General features: G+C 35.2%; 2 protein-coding genes across 3 annotated transcripts in view; both read right to left on the reverse strand.

The window, feature by feature from the left end:
- Positions 1-221: 221 nt before the first annotated feature.
- Positions 222-5361, reverse strand: LOC120340959 (uncharacterized). Of its 2 annotated transcripts, none has more exons than XM_078120312.1 (6): positions 4716-4776; positions 4101-4231; positions 2708-2784; positions 2322-2390; positions 1853-1927; positions 222-551 (listed from the first exon to the last, which is right to left on the reverse strand). In XM_078120312.1, exons 1-6 carry the CDS (start codon positions 4743-4745, stop codon positions 382-384), a joined length of 552 nt encoding a protein of 183 aa, XP_077976438.1. In that variant the 5' UTR covers positions 4746-4776; the 3' UTR covers positions 222-381. The 2 variants fall into 2 exon arrangements, with proteins under 2 accessions (XP_077976438.1, XP_039265294.2); XM_039409360.2 differs by lacking the exon at positions 4716-4776 and adding an exon at positions 5173-5361 and having other exon boundaries at positions 224-551.
- Positions 5362-8002: 2641 nt separating this feature from the next.
- LOC120341616 (protein phosphatase 1 regulatory subunit 16A-like) overlaps positions 8003-19564 on the reverse strand; it is a 46398-nt gene continuing 34836 nt past the window's right edge. Inside the window, exons 10-11 of the mRNA XM_039410158.2 lie at positions 18017-18125; positions 8003-14113 (exon numbers count right to left, since the gene is read on the reverse strand). Coding sequence (XP_039266092.2) covers positions 13520-14113; positions 18017-18125 — 703 coding nt within the window. The 3' untranslated portion in view covers positions 8003-13519. The remainder of the gene's footprint in view (positions 14114-18016; positions 18126-19564) is intronic.

A 19564-nucleotide genomic window follows, 5' to 3' on the forward strand; every position in this document is an offset into this window, starting at 1 on the left:
TACTAGCTGGTCATGTAATGGTGATGTATAAAGTAACATTTTATGAATTATATTTGTAGTGTTACAAATGCAAAAGGGTAAAAAATAGGCGTCGTGCTAAAACTAAATTTAATCGCAATTTCCACAAATTTCTTGAGCTATTTTTTAGCTAGAACATCAAAATTTGGTTTTTAGTTTGGTTGTGGCAGCAGCACGCGGCCAGATTGAATTATCCAACGGATTTGGCCAGCGGGTCTTAGGTTGCCGATGCACTAGATTAAGATTATTTCACACTATAGTAGCACCTGTCCTAATATATTATGCTATTCAAGTCATATAAAGTAGAACTGGCACAATTTCATAACATCGTCCTATTATCGTTGTTTGGCCTTCTGTGACGAGTCACTCCGTTTCTCTGGTTCTTGTCAACCAATTCGGATCATCGCATATTCTGAACGATAATTCCAGTTCATTCCAGCCTGAACCGATTTGAACCAGTTTATTCCGAATTCTCAAAACATCTGCAGCAGTAGGGGTTGAATTCGGACTATCGATCCATATATTTTGACGACCTGTAAATGAATTATTTGTTCAGTTAGACTCGAAGCAGACGTATGGATCATTCTGCAAAATTGAGGTTGTTGTTATCATGGGGTTTTGTTGTTGTTGTTGGGGAAAAATCGCTTTCATTTTCAACTATAACGGCCCAATCGATTCCAAATTCAAAGACGCGATATTTTTTTACACAATTTTTCGGGGCTCCAGAAGTATGTGTACCAATATGGAGATAACTAATTTTGTTCGCCTATTTCACATTGAGATTTTATCTTTATATATATATGACATTTTAAATAATTCTTTCTTCATTTGGTTGGCATTGCGTCATTTGACGTCAAAGTGTGAACCCCACAAAATACAGAACCCATGTCATATGGAACCTATTCTAGAGCTCCGGTTCTCAAACTTGGACGACAGAAACATTTCCAGGTGGGCCACAATTTTTAATAAAAATTGCTAGAGTTATTGATAAATTAGTTAAATTGACAGTAGAAGCAATGAATGGTGGTGCTGTTTTTTGTACTGAGTGGCAATTCTCATTTCAATTATTAGGGTGAAGGTGTCCATGTTCGCAATTTTTTTTTCTCGTAGTTTTTCCCTTGCACAGAATTTGTTTGTGCAATACAAGTGGCCCACGAACGAGAAAAAGGTTGAGAACCACTGTAGAAAAAACATAAACTGGCGTTCCAAAAGTGTGTGTTCCAATATGAAGGTAACTAATTTTGTTCGCCTACTTTACATTAAGTTGTGTAAAGGGACTAAAGCTTATGGACAGGGGATATATTCACTTGGCTAACACAAACAGTCCCCGAACTTGTAATAGATCTAAAAAAGGAAAAATCGGAATAAAATTATGACCTATCCTTAACCTGGTACACAAACTTCGTGCAAAGCCCACTAGATTAGTGAAATTTTGGGGTACAATGATACACAAATAAAAAGAGCTAAAACTCAAATCTTTGATTTCTTTTTATTTCTATTTGATAGTTGATATAGTAGTCCTGTTCAGTATGTTCCCCAGCTTTTTATTTTAGGGGTGTGTTTTGAAATTTAGGGGGTGGTAAATATTTTCTTGTTAGTGATAAAACTTTTTGTAACTTATAAAAATGTGTTATGTATTCGACTGATCAACTTCAGCGCGGCATAGGAGCTTTATGAATACCTAAATACATTTTTATCTACGTTGAAAATTAATTTAAAATTAGGGGGAGAGGTGCTTGAAATTTTAGGGAGGAGGGGGGGGGGGGGTTGTAGGGGAATCACTGCTTCTGTTTCATATCTAATAAATAAATACGAACAAAACGTACAAACTCACCTTCTTTGTCGCATAAAACGCCAAGCAGGTAGTTTTTATAATCAGTGTAAAGTGCCATTTCCTCAGTATATACCCCTAAACAATATTAAATTTGTATTGGAAATGAAATAAAATAAAAATAAAAGCTTATTTACATGAAAATTAAGCTGTCTCTAACAGCTGTTGCCGATTTCAGCCTACTGAACGTAGAGACTACCGATTGTATTCTTTTTTGGGCGCTTCAGAAGTGTGTGTACCGATATGGAGGTAACTAATTTTGTTCGACTACTTTACATCAAGTTGTGTAAAAAAAACTGAAACCTATGGGCAGGGGGTATATATTCACTTGGCTATCACAGCCAGTCCCCGAACTCGTAACAGAACTAAAATAGGGGAAAACGAAATAAAATTAGGCGCGGACCCTAATACTACATACTACAGGAGTATTTGTAAACATACAGGTAACATGAAACGGTAAATTTATTCTTACCGCCATTTTCTTCCTGATTTCCCACTTCAATTTCCACAATGCTTTGGCGCGCTTTTTTGACGACATTGCCTTTTTAAAAAGGTGAAAATATAAATGAAAGCAATAATACTCAACTTTTTCATGTCGTGTGCCGCCGGATGTCAGGGTATGTTGCATTTACATGAGGTAAATTCCCCTTATCTGATCTTCCTTGTTTTTTATTATTTTATAGCAAAATGGTATTGTGAGTAGTAAAGGTTCATGTTTTGTGATAGGTTTGCCGCGAATATTGAAAGAGCTTAATTGTGTGCCGCAATATAAAAAAAGGTTGAGAATCTCTGTACTAGACTCTCTAAATAGTTCAGGTTTATTTATTCAACAAGTATAGCATAAAAAGGTGTATTTACCTGGACTGAAATATTCTCTGTATGAATCATCATTATTTCGGTAAATATGGAGGGGAATTCTCACTGTCCAATTGGTGCTGTACAAATAATTTAATAAAATGAACTTTATCATGGATTTAAATTTTTATGGATTTCCAGAAGTATATGTACCAATATGAAGGTAACTAATTTTGTTCTCCCACTTTACATCAACTCATCAAGTAGTATAAAGTGGCTGAAACCTATTCAATTGGCTAACACAGACAGTCCCAGACTCTGAGTCAGTAGGCTATATAACTATATATATTTTGTATGCAATTTGAGCTCATTTTGTAGGTCCACCAAATTTAGAGAGAGCGATTGAATTTGTTTTGGAAAAAGCAAAACATTGAACATTGCGAGTCTTAGTTGAAGACTATCATAAGTTATAATAGTATCATTGACTACCTATATAAAAAGAGGAGTTAGGGCCAATTGCTGTTATTTGTACTATACATAGCTGATACTGCTACCGTGTTTCCCCGAAAATAAGACAGGGTATTATTTCAATTTCATTTGAAAAATAACACTAGGGCTTATTTTTTTTTTTTTTGGGGGGGGGGGGGGGTGGCTTTTATTTTCATTTATTAAAAACAAAATTACAAAGTAGAGAATTACGAGATTTTCAGATATATAAAATATGAATCGTGGCGTGATCTTCACGTTACCTGGTCCTTACCGTGGTCATTGAACCTTTCCTCTCTCACACGTTCTGAATTACGGTAATCATTTAAAACGTGTAGGAGAGATTTTTTGCTATCGACTAGGTCAAAAAACAATTCACGCTATCGACTAGGTCTTATTTTAAGGGGAGGGCTCATATTAATAATAAAATCCATTTAACATTCAGGCTAGGTCTTATTTTTGGGGTTGTAAAGCGTTGTTGTATCAGTGACTGAGTAGGTTATAAAAAGAAGAGTTGAGGACCCATAACAGTTCCCTGTACAGGGAGTCCTCGGGTTAAGACGGTCGCGACTTACGCTGATTCGAGGTTACGAACGCGCACTCCATAACGATGTTTCGAGGTTACGAACGCACTCCATAAAAAATACAGAAGATAATAATGTACTGTACAGTATTGCTCTTATTCGTGGGATATGGAGTTGTTTTCTGTTATTTTAATAAAGTACTTTTTCGCATTATTTGTACATTTTATTACAGTACCATACTTTACAGTACAGTACGATATGTAAAAAGCAATTCATGTACTGTACAGTATAATGTTCCGACTTACACTGAAATTTGGGTTACATCGCGTCTCGAGAACAAAACAACGTCGTAAGTCGTGGACTCCCTGTCATTGACTTGGCATAAAAACAGTCGAGGACCCATAGCGGTCCAAACATGACCGTTGGGCAAATACAAACACATTTACCTTGGATTGTACAGGGTTGTTGTACATGCCATTCCACCAGGCGACGAGTGTATATCATTTGTCAATGCACAAGGAAAATTGTACTCAGAGTATGCAAGATGGTGAAGAATTTCATACCAGTCACCAGAAAACTATAAAATAAATTGTTCACTTTATTACATTATCAAATCAGATGCAAACATGGAGAATTACAGGGTGATCAGACCAAGTGTAGACAAACGTTTTATTGACTTGGGGACTGTCCCGATTCGAACACTTTCTGAATCGCTGCCGCTACAGATGTCACAGTAAACTAAATTCTTACAAATAGTTTAAACTGTCGTGATTCAAATACTTTGTTTAATGTTTTTCAATTCGAACTTAATATATGTCTACGCTTGGTCTGATCGCCCTGTACATTGATTGTGAATATGATATTTCGAAATAAAGATTTGTTGAAAATTGGACAGGCCTACTCGTGTACCAGGCTAGGCCATAATTTTATTCCAATTTTCTTTGTTTCATTTGTATTACGAGTTCGGACTGTCTGCGTTAGCCAAGCGAATATACCCCCTGTCCATGGTTTTAGTCCTTTTACACAACTTAATGTACAATAGGCGAACAAAATGTAGTTACCTCCTTATTGGTACACATACTTCTGGACATCCGAAAATTGTAGTCGCTCAATTCATCACCATGGGTAGGCCTATATGTATATATATTCAGTAGCTCTCAAAATTTCAGTGATCAACTGTAAGTTTACTTGGTGATGACTTGAGTGTGAAGGCGCGTGAGAATTCCTACCATAATAGTTGGAATCATAAAGGAGTTCGCAATTGATCTACCATTTCTGCTTAGTCTTTTTAAGCTCAAGTCAAAAGTGGATGAGTACTAATTAAAGAATTGAAGGCACTAAGAGCCATTTATAGGTTGATCCGTGCGAAAAGAATTTAGTAGAATCAAGTTGGCAAGCAAACTATAAAACCGAGAAGTTACGGTACGAAAAGTCGGTATTGTGTCCGCCTTTTTGTGCAAAAGTATGGCGCATTCCAACAATAACGTGAAACATTAGCATTCCTTAATCTATAATTACCTTGTTCCAGTCAATGTTTTGCCTCTGTTCAGGCAAGGTGCATAATCCGTCTACTAACCCTCTTCTGCCGTTGGGGATTGTAGCAGTAGCGAGAAGAAGATATAAGATGTGCATTTTATTTAATAAAAAAAAAAGCTGAAACACACAACGGTTTTTCCTTGAATGAGAAATTTATTTTTAAAAACGTGTTCAAAAGCTTTATCGCGTCTCCTTTCACACTGAAATGCAATTTTTATTTTTCCTAATTTTGTTCGTCAATGTTCAATTCAGTTTGTGATAAAATAAACTACTGACTGACTGACTGACTACCATTGATTCAAATTCAATCGAATATAAATACTTTTCATTCAGAATCATTGAAAAATAAAAGATCTTTTGTAGAAAGCCTCTGCCACTCACTGGATTCTAACCCTAACGTGAAGGGGGTGTTCTTCTCAAATCTAACATTTCTGCATTAGTGACCGGGGCTTTCTACAATGGCGTACAGAGGAGGTATGCGCTCATGCGGGTCAGAGTTCTGAAATGAAGCGCAGTGAATCAATTGCTCAACCTTTGTGTCAATATATTTGAGCATTGCGCTCTTGTTTGTGTATCATTTTTTTACAAAAACTCTGCGTAATGTTTTTACGCAGTCTCAAAGGCCACTATAATTTTAAAGTAAGTTCGAACCTGGTTCGATATTGAAGGATAAAATTCTACTGCATAATAATTTTATATAGCGAATCTGATTTCTGGTATATGTACCAGGTTAGGGTTAGGCTATAATTGTATTCCGATTTTACCTATTCTAGTTCTATTACGAGTTCGGGGACTGTCTGTGTAAGCCAAGTGAATATACCCCCTGCCCATAGCCTTCCGTCCATTGACACAACTTGATGAAAAAAAGGCGAACGAAATTAGTTACCTCCGTATTGGTACACACACTTCTGGAGCGCCGATTGAACAACATAATAAAACGAATGTATAAATACACAATTCATAGACGGTTCCATTACATTTGAACCCACGTACATTTGAACCCATGACAATTGCACCTGTATGCTATTGCACCTATGGAGTTTTTTTTGTTTCACGGATAGTTAAACCCATACTAACCCTAACCCATGGGTATTAGCACCCGCATATAGATTGAACCTGTGGATATACGCATGGGTTCAAATGTACGGTCACCTTCATAGACATTGCGAAGCACTTCCTCACTGGCCACTCTAAATTGCTCATCTGCTTATACAAAAACCATAAATCCCCGCTTTCCAAATCTGACAATCGGGTGTACTGAATGCAACGAGTCTTTGACTAATTAAAGACGACTTAGCTCAAGTGTCAGAGTCCGGAGTGATTTAAATTGAGCAGGAAATACAATAACGATCCAAACGACAAACTTCCCAATTGCGCGCACGTATGCAGACGCGAAGAAGCGCCTTGCGAAGTTATGGCCGCGTTTGTCAGCTACAACAACCAGCGTTGGGCTTAATTATAGCCAGGTGATCCCAATGCGACATGAATTTCTCGGGCTATGGAAGTGGCGGGCCACAACGCCAACCGAACCCCCAGCATGTAGGCCTACTCGTGTATGATGGTAAGATCGGATATGTCATCGGTAATTATGGAGCTCCTCAAAGCTCCAAATAAAATAACGGCCAAGCCCTAACCTGGTACACACACTGCAGGACGGGAGTATCATTCAGGCTATGGACCGCAGCAAATTAGTAACGTGCACCGCGGCTGACGACTCGCCTTATAATTGGCGTTTGGAAAGTTATGTGTTAGGATTTATGTAAAGCGTGCCATGTTATTGCAGCGCTATCGCTGACACGATGACTTGATAGTCCTTCGCGTAGTCAACTTTTCGAGGGGGCATGAAGCTAATTAATATTTGTTAGATTTGATCTTGCTCGACTTATTTTGGACGTCTACATTTCTTTATTTGATATTTACGTTCCATCTATGTATTTTTTTGAATAAAACATACTTTCGTCTTACTATCTGTTATTACTTATCGATCTTGATCGGTAAATATGTTGATAGGTATTTGTATGTATGTATGTCTGTGTGTTAGATGCACGCGATATTTCAGGAAAGCAAGGTTCAATCTGCTTTAAATTTTGCATGTGCATTCATCTTAGCTCGGATCAGAAGCCTATTGATTTTAAATGGATTATGTCGTATAATTAGCGAGTTATTAATTAATTAGTGATGGGACACACGGTGTTACTATGGAATAAGCCCACTGTTTTGGGGGATCCCCTAACCTTCGATCGATAAGTCTTCGGTTTCCAACCGAATCCTAGTTTATAGCTTTGTAAACTAATTATTTATGAGGTGGGGCGCGAGGCGTGACAAAATCTAAAAAAGGGGCGCGGCTTAAAAACTTTGAGAACCACTGCTCTAAAGTGAGAAGGCAGCGCTTTTTTACCATCAGCGAGTTTAAATGGTGGCGTGGGTTTAAATAGCAATATGATTGCTGCAAAGTTTTGATGCTTGGACACTTTTCACATATTTAATTACTATTGAACAACACTTCAATACCAAATATAAAATAAACAAAATTCACTAGAAAATATAAATATTAACTGTTGAGTTTTTGTTGAAAAAACAAGCGACCCAAGAAAATTAGCAGGCGACACAGTTTGGGGTGCTCCCAAATACTTCGTACCAAGATGGCGCACAACCTGAACATAGTATGAGTACCAGGTTCAGGTTGTGCGTCATTTTGATACAATACTTCCGGAGCGCCCAGTTTTGGGTCACGACCCCTAGGTTTGGAAACACTGATGTAGCCAGTAGGGCGCCACGACCCTGGCACTATTCCTCAAAAATATCAGCAACATTCATCAGGGATTCATTTTATTAATCGACGAGAAAAAATCCGGGCGAATTTAAATCAAAAAAGGAAAAAGATCAGTAATTCCACGTACACAACAACAACAATAAAATCAAAACAAGGAAAAATAAAAAAAATCTAAATTGAAAATTGCACTAGATGAAATGAGCAAAGCAGAAGGTCGGGAATGGATGAGAAAGGAAAGCATGACTATACGAAAACAAAGCAAATAATGACTTAGCAAAAGATTTGAACGAGATGAAAGAAAATTACTAGCTTTCCAAGATTAATAGATTCTCTTGACTACAGATAATGATGGAGGATTAGTGAGTAGTGTGTCTGGCCATGTTGGAAACATACATTTTTATGAGAAAGCGCTCTGACCAAGAGCCAAGTGAGCCATTTTAATTTGGAAATAGTTGGCCAGTTACTAACAAAAAACTAAGTGTTTGCAATGATTTGATCTACTTGAAAATTCACTTTGAAATATGGTCCTCACCAGCCATATTTGGACACAGTTTGTTGAATATTTGACCAAGTACAATAAAAAAAATAATCCAACTATAACGAAATAGGTGACACAGATACAAGACTACATCATACAGTGAAAACAAAATTGCACAAAAATAATCAGAACAAAGATATGGGTTTGGGAAGCAAGCAATACTCTGCAGTAGGTAATAATTCACTCTGGCAGAGAGGAATGTGACAGAGAAGTTTATACCTTCGGGAGCAGTGGTTCTCAAACGATGGGTTGCGCCAATGTTTTGAGAAGGCGTGAAGCTAATTGAAAATGTTTGTTAGATTTGATCTTCCCCACCTTATTTTGAATATTTACGTTCCATCCACGTATTTTTTGAATAAAACAGACTTTCACTTTACTATCTGTTTGTAGCTTATTGTTAGCTAGTTATTTTTGAGATGGGGTACAAGCAGTGGTGGGATTCAAATTTTTCCGTCAGCCGATTCCTTCACAAAAGTAATATTTTTCAGCTGGTTTTGTTACAAACAGAACATTGACAGTAACCAGTAATGCTAACCGGTTCGCAGATCTCATAAAATTCCGTGAGACGGTTCTATAGAACCGGTGTGAACCGGCTGAATCCCACCACTGGGTACGAGACTTGACAAGTTCTAAAAAAGGGGCGCAGCGTAAAAAGTTTGAGAACCACTGTGTTAGAGCAAGACATATGGCGTTATTTATTGAATACAAAATCACAATTGGAGGTCGTACTTTGACAAGTTTTCTTGTAACTTACAGTACATCATAAAGAGTCATATAATAAAGGCTTTAACATCATTTGGCTTTTATTGGAGGCGTATTTTCAAACTCTTTGGAGACGAGGTCAGTATTTTAAATTTCCTAGGCATTCAGAGATACGTAATTTCAGTCTCTTAAAGGTGATAATTAAAGTTAAAATTGTCTAAAAGAAAACTAAAAAAAATTTAGCTTAATAAGCATTCTTACCAATCTATTGAATGAAAGCACGCTTTTGTTTTGTTTCTAGATTTTTCCAGAGCTTGGTGCAGGTGTCAGAGTCAAATCAATTTCGGGAGTCAACAGTCCAGGGGCCTGATTAATATATATCTAGCGATAACGAGGATTGGGATTTTCATATTTATCCCGGGAGAGGAGGAAATACGACAAGATGGCTTAATCATATGACAAACAACGGGCCTTTCATCCGGTTACCAGTCGGGTATAGGATTAGTTTGCCAGTTATATGTTTTCAGACGAGAGACAAGGAATGATTCATGTAGAAGTTGTAAATGTTAATATTTGAACAATTTTTATGTTTTCATGGAAAGTTCAAGATGCTTCATTGATGATCAGAAAATTAAATCAGAATTTGAAAAGGGATAAATAAAGAAGCACATCGAGTTGAGTTCCTATGAAACAACAAGTACCTGTTATTATCTACCATACAATATAAACAATGACAAAAATATGCAAAGAGATTATTATCTTCAAACCTAATAAAGACAGCCAGAAGCAATATAGATTAACTACATAATTCGAACGTGCATTTCTCACTAGAATATATATATATATCTTTGTCGAAGGCAGGGAATAGTTACCGTATTTCAATTCTCAAAAGAAAGTACCCAATGGAAAAACTGAAATCATAAAAAAGGACTTGGCGGGTCGGGGGATAGGGTTTATTAATTGCCTAGAATCTAAATATGATAAAGAGTTTGAAAATTGCTTTTTCTGGGAATATAAACATTGAAAAATATTGCCTTGCAAATGATTGAATGTAGGTCCTATTTGCAAAGTAATCAGTAACAGGTTACAAAATCCAAAACTTAGACATCAGCAAATCTCAATAGAACTTTTAAGAAGCCAAACTTCATGAAAATTGTCATCTAAAACTTTCTGTACACAGTATGATTTGATTTTGTTTTTGGGAAGGTTTATGAGAAGACTTTGTGATGTGATAAATAGATGAAGTTAATTTCAAACAAGTTAAGCAATGATACACTAATTTCGAACAAAGAGTACAAAACTTGAAATGATTTACTTATCATACAGCTCTACAAGAGTCCGAGTAAATGGTTAACAGGGTGGCCCAAAAAAACACAAAACCCAAGTCATCTGGAACACATTGTAGAAATTGCTTTTGAGCAAGTGTCCAAATTACTGTAATTTTGGTACTCCCGTTGTGTGTGTACCTAGTCAATCAGGTAGTAGGCCTATGTGTACCAGGTTAGGGCATAATTTTATTCTGATTTTCCTTATTTTAGTTCTATTACGAGTTCGGGAACTATCTGTGTTAGCCAAGTGAATATCCCCCTGCCCATAGGTTTCAGTCCCTTCACACAACTTGATGTTAAGTAGGCAAACAAAATTAATTACCTCCATATTGTTACACACACTTCTGGAGCGCCGAAACTCTTGGGTACAATCGTACACAAACAAGAGTACACATGTTAAATAAATTTTCTTCATTTTTAAAGGAGTAATTAAGAAACTTATGGGTTTGGTTATTTTGGGTCACCATGTATGAGAAACATAGGTAGTCACGTTTATTATGAAAACAAGACGGTGGAGGTCTCTTTTACCCATTGAGAAAAAAAACAAGCAGCATTTGATATTCACTATGCAAAATAGGTCAGCGATATTATTATTATTACCAGTTCAGAATAAGTCAACCAGTTTAAAAATTTATTCGGTCAATTTTATTTAAACTAATTATTACAGATGTCATAACTTATGTATACCAGTACAACCATTCACAATACAAATAATATTATTGAAATTACGATAAAAATTTTCATTGTAGATGAATTCAACAAACGACAAAAAAATTTCATTTTAAAAAATCAAGAAAAAATATTTAAGAAAAAATTATTACTTGAAATACTCGTAACAAGTACGCTATCATTTTCAATACAGTGATTTCAAAAAGTGCTTTCATTCTATTGCAGAGTATGAAGCGTCAAGTATTAAGGCTTCATAGTGGATTGTTTTGTTAGATTACATGTTGGGTATGCCTAAATACATCTGTAGCAATTATAAAATGTAAGATAAGGTGGGATTTCCATACTTATCTTGGGGGCGAGGAAAGCCGACAAAACGGCTTAATCATATGGAAAACCATGACCTCTCGTCCAATTACCAGTCAATGTTGGATATGGAATTAGTTAGCATGTTATTAATAATTTTGAATGCATGGACCTTTAAGACAACTACCAATTAAACACAGGGCCTCAGAGAAAGGCTATGTGACTATGTGCCTGAATACTAATGTCTTAATCTGGTCCAACTATACAGGGAAAAGATTTTGTGACTTGGTGTTGCTGATTTGGGCAAATAAATTAAATTGGATAGTTTTAATAGCATGTTAAGATGATTACTTATTTAACACATGATATCAGAAAAAGCTTGTAACGAATTAACCCAAAAACAAATGAATTGTTGTCTGTTTCAGTAGTTGTGTCCAGCCTTCGAAGGAACAAAAGATTTTGTGACCTGGTGTGGCTAATTTAACGACATTTCTCCCATTCGACGACTCACTGCTATTATCTCTATTATTTATTAGTTTGTTTATATAATTAGCAAAATGAAGTCTTGACTTCTATTAACTTTGGTGTCAGTTGGGCTTCGCCAATCGGCAATATAGTATAAGGAGGACATAACACATGGCTGCATTCTACTGAACAGTAGATTTTCCGCTGTTAAAAAAAATGGAAAATCTTCCATTTTGAACTGTTTTACACAAATATTGCTGTGCTTTATCAAATTTAAATAATATAAAGAATGTTTCACTTCAAAAATGGTCAAATTGGTAATATCAATGGATTTGTTATTTATAAAATATATTTTGAATTATTCTCACGATTTGCCTAATTCAATTTTTCAATGGTTTAGTCAGAAATGACAAAAACTGATTTATATTCTTGACCATGAAATATCGAATGTTTTAAATTAGGTCGTGTATTCTCTTGATTGCTTTTTTTACAGTGTCATATATAAGTACGATGACCGCAAGTCGAATGTTTGAAATGCCAAATTGTTAAATGAAAATATTCAAATTATTCCTCAATATAACCACTAATTTTAATAATCATACAACAGATTTACAGCTATGCAAAGAAATACAAAAATTTTTAAAGCATTGTGAAAACCCTGCCCTGATAACGGAATGCCAGGTAAGGTTAATAAGGAAAAATGATAAAGAAAATCAAATTCATCCTAAGAGTTTATTACCTAATAATAATTTCTAATACATTTGCTCAATCAATAACCTGGGATCTATGTTTTCAGAATGCTCTATTATGACATAACAAATCTCAGAAATTAAAAAAAACAACTGATGGCTGGTAATGGGTAAAACAAATGATATAATAGGCAGCAGGTATATTCAGATATCTTAGTATTAGACAATGAAAATAAAGAAAGATCGGTGGTGTTCCCTATCTTGTTTCGATTACATCTCAAATGGCTTGGGAACGCTGAAATTTGGCGACAAGTACTAGATAATTCCAGATTAAGTCAAGATTTTGGAGTCAGCCAAATCTTGATAAAAAAACGCAATTTGGGTCTGGTTTGTGACTTTTTAAGAATATACAACGAATTATTTATTCTGTCTCATTATTATTTATTTGGATAAGATGATATTTTTCATATTTGCATTCAGGTAAGTATACCAGCTAATCGAGTTCGAGTAAAGCTAATAGAAAGGGTATACTACATCATATGGTGCATCTTGCCACCGTAAAAATATGTTGGGAGACAAATTTACGACCCAGAGGCGAAGTACGACCACGGTCGCCATGGCAACCTATTTAGTTGTAATTTCAATCCCTGTTTAGTGAAACGCTTTGAAAAAAGCTCGCAGAACAGTGTTACGCGCAACACAGTTTGAGAAACGCAGTTATAGAGAATGGGCACCTCTATCTTAGAATTACGGATAATACCACCAAGCCAGGATTATGGGTAAACGAAAGTCAGAACTATGGGTAATAGCAAGTCAGAATTATGGGTAATAGCAGCAAGCTCAGTGGGTTCAGCTGATTCATTTACAAAATAATACATAATTTACGCTTATTTGAACTTCCTTCTGATAACTGTCTCGCAGTTTGACCTTTGAACTGCTTAATATCCTCGGAAGGTTCATTGTAAGTAAAGTTTGATGTTGCCGTGGGATACGGCATCCCATCAGGGGTCGAAGGTGAATTTTTATTGCTTTTTTCTTGTGCTCGTTCACGTTTTAATTCTGCAAGAGTTTTACCAGGTGCGTTATTTTTACCTTCATTAGGGCTTTTAGTATCATCAAAATCAGTGAGACTGTATCGCGATTTTAAACCAATTACGTTACGAATGCCCGATTTTCCGTTCGCTTCGGAAGTATCATGGGCCTTGTTGTCCGAATTTGCTGGTTCAGACTCTGCTTTTTTGCTCTTTTTCTGCTTTTTGTCTTTTTTCCCAGAGTCTGATTTTGTGCTGTTAGCTTCAGAATTAATTTTTCGTGCAGTGGAATCATTTTTAAAGTCTTTTGAATCGGTTTTTGATCCGTTTTTGAGTCCATTATGTGTGACGTGGTCCAAATTTTCAAATTCTTTTTTCTGTATATGGTTGTTGTTATCTGTGGGTGTTGATGGTGATGCTGACTTCTGTAAAAATCAGAGATTAGATAATTATGAGATTACAAGTGATCAAGATTAGATAAATCATCAACATGATTATAAAAGTGAACACTAAACTAAATGGAATATAATTGAAAAATATCCAAGATGAACAGCTAAATAGCTATTATTCAACTGTGATTTATTTATTCATCAATAAAATTATGTTATCATTGTATACACCTAATGTCCATGTGGAATTTTGTATTTTTCTTTCGGCCGTTTGAAAAATAGGTGTTGGTGCATCATGCTAAGCATTAGGAACACTCGCCATCGCACACCGGATCAAGGTGTGCAGGACGAAGTTACTGAAAAAACATACTGATATTCTGCTGCTGCTTATTTTAATAAAACTACAAAAAAAAAACGATGGAATAAAATCTGAAATAAACAATAAAATAGTAGGCCGAGTATGGATTGAAAACCACAGAAAAATAACCACAGAATATTTTACAGCTCTATATACCGTTAGCTGCCTGAAATCTGCCACTGCATCAACAGAAATTCAAACAAATATTGCATAATAGATTAATATCAGCAGCCAAAGTTTATAAGCATGATAAAAAATAATTAATTTTTCAAATCATCTGTGATTAGTCTCAACATAGGCAAAATGATAGCACAAACATATTATTATTCCCATGAATTTAAGCAGAGAATCTCATGCAGAAACATAAAAACAATTTTTTTGGGGCAAAATTATAGGATTAGCATTAAAACATATTTTTCGTCTTTGAAATAAAAAAATTTCAGTCTAGTTTATAAAAGCTTGGTTTATCTCTGTAGACTAACGTTTAACCAACAGGAGAGGAATTCCTCATCAGCAAGAATTTTTGTTGTTCTTAAGGGGGAATTTCGAATTATATTTGCTGTAGTATAACTAAAGTTATTTACTTTCGATAATGATTTGGTTTCTGTGGGATTAACTACTTATCTTTCTTCTATGCTCTTGACCTTGGTCAGACGATACGTTAAAGAAATATATTTGAGTTAGTGTGCAGCAGGACTCTTGAATTGAATAGAATATTATTCACTTCTTCATTATTACTATATATACTAACATATTATAAACTACTTTAAATGTACAAAAGTTGGAGCGCATACCACTAGATAAGGTACACTGAAGAATGAAGATTGAATAAACAGTACTTTTTTATTTAGGGAGGATAAGCGTTCAAAAATGGGCAAAGGAATAAATTTAACGAAAAAGGCTGGGAACTACTCCAGTAGACTAAAATATCATTACTCACAATCTCATTAAATCATAATAAATTAAAAATTAATTTTTGATTTCTTATAAGTCAGCACATTTCTTCTAGATGAAAATATTATATTTTATTCCATTAGTCTTAAATCTGACAAGGGTGCAAATCAATAATAAATATTTAAAAAAATTCAATTTTCGGAACAAATTTTTTTATCATCGGTTCAATAAAAAAGTCAATTTTCTTTTACACAAAAACATTAAATTAAATTACAGTAGTCATCAATCAATATCTTTGCAAAGAATCATAAATAAAAATCATTTTTAATCAAATAAACGTAAATCTTCATCACCGTTTTTATAAACAGATTTTGTATCTTAATCTCTTGCAAGGTTGCAAATCATGGATAAAATGAAAAAGCAAAAAATAATTATCACCCGTTTTTATGAACTGATTGAAAAACAAAATGATCAACCCAGTTCCGCATTCCAATTCTTACCACATTTTAGGAATTATCTGATGATCTATCTTTCTCCTTTTTCCTTTTACTCGCACCAGGGAGTAAAGTCAAAAATTTGAATCCTTTTTTCACAACAGTCTAATCAAGCAATGATTGGAAAGAGTTTTAAAAATTGAAAAAGTTCGATAATTGCTTTTATAAAAATATCACTCATAATTGCTGACAGCATTGAAAAAATCAAAAAAGTTGCAAAAGAATTTCAGAATTTTGAAATTAGACCCTTCAGCCCTTGGCTACATTGTAGGTGTGAAAGTTGTGGCCTGATTACTTCACACACTTGTAATCATTGTGCCATTACTTGTTGTCACTTAGTAATTATTATTTGTTTACATGTTTGTATGAAGGTGCTGCTTTCGTGATGGGGGAACATAGTTTGGAAGAGGCCTAGATGAAGGACCTGTTAATGTGTAGCCTATATGCTTTGAGGGCAATCTCTTCAATAATTTACAGTTGTGATAATTTAAGTTATGATTTGTTAATTTTTTGACTGTAAGGGGTGTGCAACCTGCGGCCCGCGAGCCAAATGCAGCCCTCAAGGAAAATCTATGCGGCCCACGAAGAAGTGCTAATTTTGTATGATGTGCGGCCTGTGAAGGAGTTTTCAATACAGTTTAATTTAGTACGTGTGAGTAATTCCAATGTCTTTGCATTGCGTAGCCTATGCCGTAGTCCTACTTAAATATGCCTATGACTTCACAATGCCTCAATAACAACTAGCTTGTGCGAACAACGCATATCATAAGATCAATAACCAACATTTTTGTGCCTGCAACTACTAGATAATTTATGTTGCATAAAGGTGCAGCCTGCGATTTCACCCAGTTATTTCTATCTGGCTCTACTGTATTGGAGGTTGCACACCCCTGCTGTAAGGCATTTATTCATTTGCATTCACTTGCTACATTTTTAATATTAAAATAAATGATGGAAACGTGTCATAAGCAAAACTAGGTATTTTTATAGAAAAGCAATGAACTATCGTGGAAGTCTGAAAATCACTGCTGTTTTGTAGATGAACAAAAATGACAACCATGGCTCCTTTTGCGTCTGAAATCTTTGGATTTGGCAAACCCTTTTCAATTTGAGTTGGAAAGTTCAAATTTGGCCCAAGAAATCATTCTTTAGCCCAAAAAATATAAACTGCAATCCCAACTCAAACAGAGTTGGAAAATACAACTTTGACGAAGATATATTTAAACTCCACAGACGTAATCAGAAAAATTAACCTGCAAGTTCTGATTGCAAAAGAATTGTCAACTTTCTTACCCCCTACATAGGAGTCCCTTTCTGTAACAATAACATGATTGTAACTACTATAATTATTGATGATGATGAATATATGTTTGAATATACCATACATTTTGGATTTCCCTAATTATCAATTAATATCATGTATGAAGCATAAATTACACCAATCATTTTTTTAAAAAAATAATAGAAACTTTGATAAGAATATATTTCCAGTCAGTCTCAGAAAAACACTACATTTTAGGTTCTGAATTTCTTGAAATTGCTGCTAGAGGAACTAAATTCAAAAGTACGTGTACATGCCAATACTGGCAAAGTAAAACCTGGATTCTAATCTTACATAGGATAAGATTCACATATTTATCCTGGGGGAGATGAAAGAAGATGAGATGTCTTAAACATATAGCGAACCACGGCCTCTCGTCTGGTTACCAGTCCATGTTGGGTATGGGATTAGTTAGCAAGTTATTTGTTTTCGATGGTGGAGAAAGCCACATCCAACCAGCGGTTACGTGAACCTAGTTACTTTTATTCGAAAAATTTTCAGTCAGAGTGGCTCAAAAGGACTACCTACCTAATTAAAATTCTGAAATCGGTAAAAATTAGAAAACCAACCACTGTCTATCTTAACTTTCCTGCATTTCCAATTTCAAACCTTTTGAATATAAATTATATGTTGTTTGATGAGCCAATTTAGAACACATTCAAGATTCCATATTCAAGAATATTATTTGGAATAGTAAATGATTCGGTTTTGATCATCCCGGATTGAGAAGGGTGATGCATGATTTAATGTCTCAGTAGTTCTTGGCCTTTGGTATAACTTCGCTCAGAGGTCACTGTTTGACTCGATTTCTAAGTGAGTAAAATTTTGAGCAAATTTTCCCTAAAATAGGCAAATTCAATTCTCAAACTTACAATATCTCCTTGTTCCTGATTCCCAGACCAGAACTGAGCTTCTGATTTTGCTTCAATCGTTGAAATTCCAGATTTCTTGTCTCGTTTGCTTCGACCTTTAAATGATTGGCTGAAAAACAAAACATGAATTATGACTCACAATACCATGGACTTTCCTTTGTTGTATCAGTGGTTTGTTCAGAGGTAAGTGTTAAAATAGACTCCGAAAATAAAAATACTTTGATAAGAAAATATTCATTGGGTACATCAGTGGTCACCAAAGTGTGGGTCGCGACCCGAAGTTGGGTCGCCTTGAATATTTCGAGGGTCGCCGAGTGTTTGGCGTTGTATTCTTGTTTTATTTTTCATTATTCTATTGCGTGCATTCTACACTGAGCTGACTAGCACTACATAGCAAGTTTGGGTATTCTGAATTACAGTGATATCTTTTATAATAAGACTATTGTGTGACGGCAATAATTAAATTGTAACATGAAATCTAGAGCGTGTGGTAAACTTTTTGGGAATGAGATTTCACTGTGTTTTAGTGGTTTGAAATATTTTTTTACTTGTTTTACCTTGGGGTCACGAGCTTATCATACGTCATAATTTTTGAAATGGGGTTGATCTCAAACCAAATTTAACTGAATTAAAAACTCGTTTTGCAGGCTGCACACCATTCAAAATTTACACTTCTCCGGGGGCTGCACAATTTTTCCTTGTTGGCCACATTCGGCCAGCGGGCCACAGGTTGCACACCCGTTCCATATGTTTTAATGAGTACTGACTTTTCAGTGCTCGCTGGCAACTTTGCTAAGTCTCCGATATTTTTTATTATGAGCATTACTTGCAATAAGCAAATCCCTTAAAAAATATGATCACTCCAATTTCAATGTTTGATATGAACAATATTGAGTTTTCATCATGTTTGTTCAACTGCAGACTTGTAGAATGTCTGCTACCCTTGTCTAGACAAGCATACAAGTTCAAGGCACTGCTCTATTGTTCTTGGAAAGTTGATAGAAAACCAACAAAAGACAAACTCTATTCAAAGTCATGTTGCGTAGCAACAACAACAACTAAAGCAAAAGCATAGACTTGATTAGGGTAAATTCAGTGTGAAAAATTGTTCCAGTCTAATGATTATGTTTGACTAAAGACTAGTCTCGCCAATGATCAGTCTTTGAATAGACATGTTGTACAAGAGAATTTTATATTCAAGATTGCTTCAAGCCGTTGTTCCAAACTTTTTTATTAAATTCCCCCCTTTGCTTATTTTGAAACTCCTCCCTGTGTATAAATATACTTAATGGATCTTTTACTAGTGCGCAACTCCTGCTTTTTTCACAGTTTAAGTAGTTTATTATTAATGGGTATTATAGTAATAATAATAAAAACTAAAGAATACTAGTAATACTACAGCGAAAAGAAAGAAAAATTCCTCTATCTAAAGGCAAAAATTCTCACTGAGGGGGAGGGGAGCTGAGAAAGTTTTAAATTAAAGTTTGTATAAAACAAGGCCTCGAGCCTTCAACTAAAAGTGTAACAAATTCTGATAGAAAAATTGCA

The sequence above is a fragment of the Styela clava genome, chromosome 14 (genome assembly GCF_964204865.1).
Source record: "Styela clava chromosome 14, kaStyClav1.hap1.2, whole genome shotgun sequence".
NCBI classification, from domain to species: domain Eukaryota; kingdom Metazoa; phylum Chordata; class Ascidiacea; order Stolidobranchia; family Styelidae; genus Styela; species Styela clava.

What these genes read in the sequence shown, in the direction of transcription:
- LOC120340959 (XM_039409360.2), bottom strand. Translation starts at nt 5,286, where the DNA reads ATGCACATCTTATATCTTCTTCTCGCTACTGCTACAATCCCCAACGGC. An exon ending in ACAACCCTGTACAATCCAAG is followed by an intron (nt 2,785 to 4,100) that starts GTAAATGTGTTT and finishes TTATTTGTACAG; the next exon opens with CACCAATTGGACAGTGAGAA. An exon ending in CGTTTTATGCGACAAAGAAG is followed by an intron (nt 552 to 1,852) that starts GTGAGTTTGTAC and finishes ATTCATTTACAG; the next exon opens with GTCGTCAAAATATATGGATC.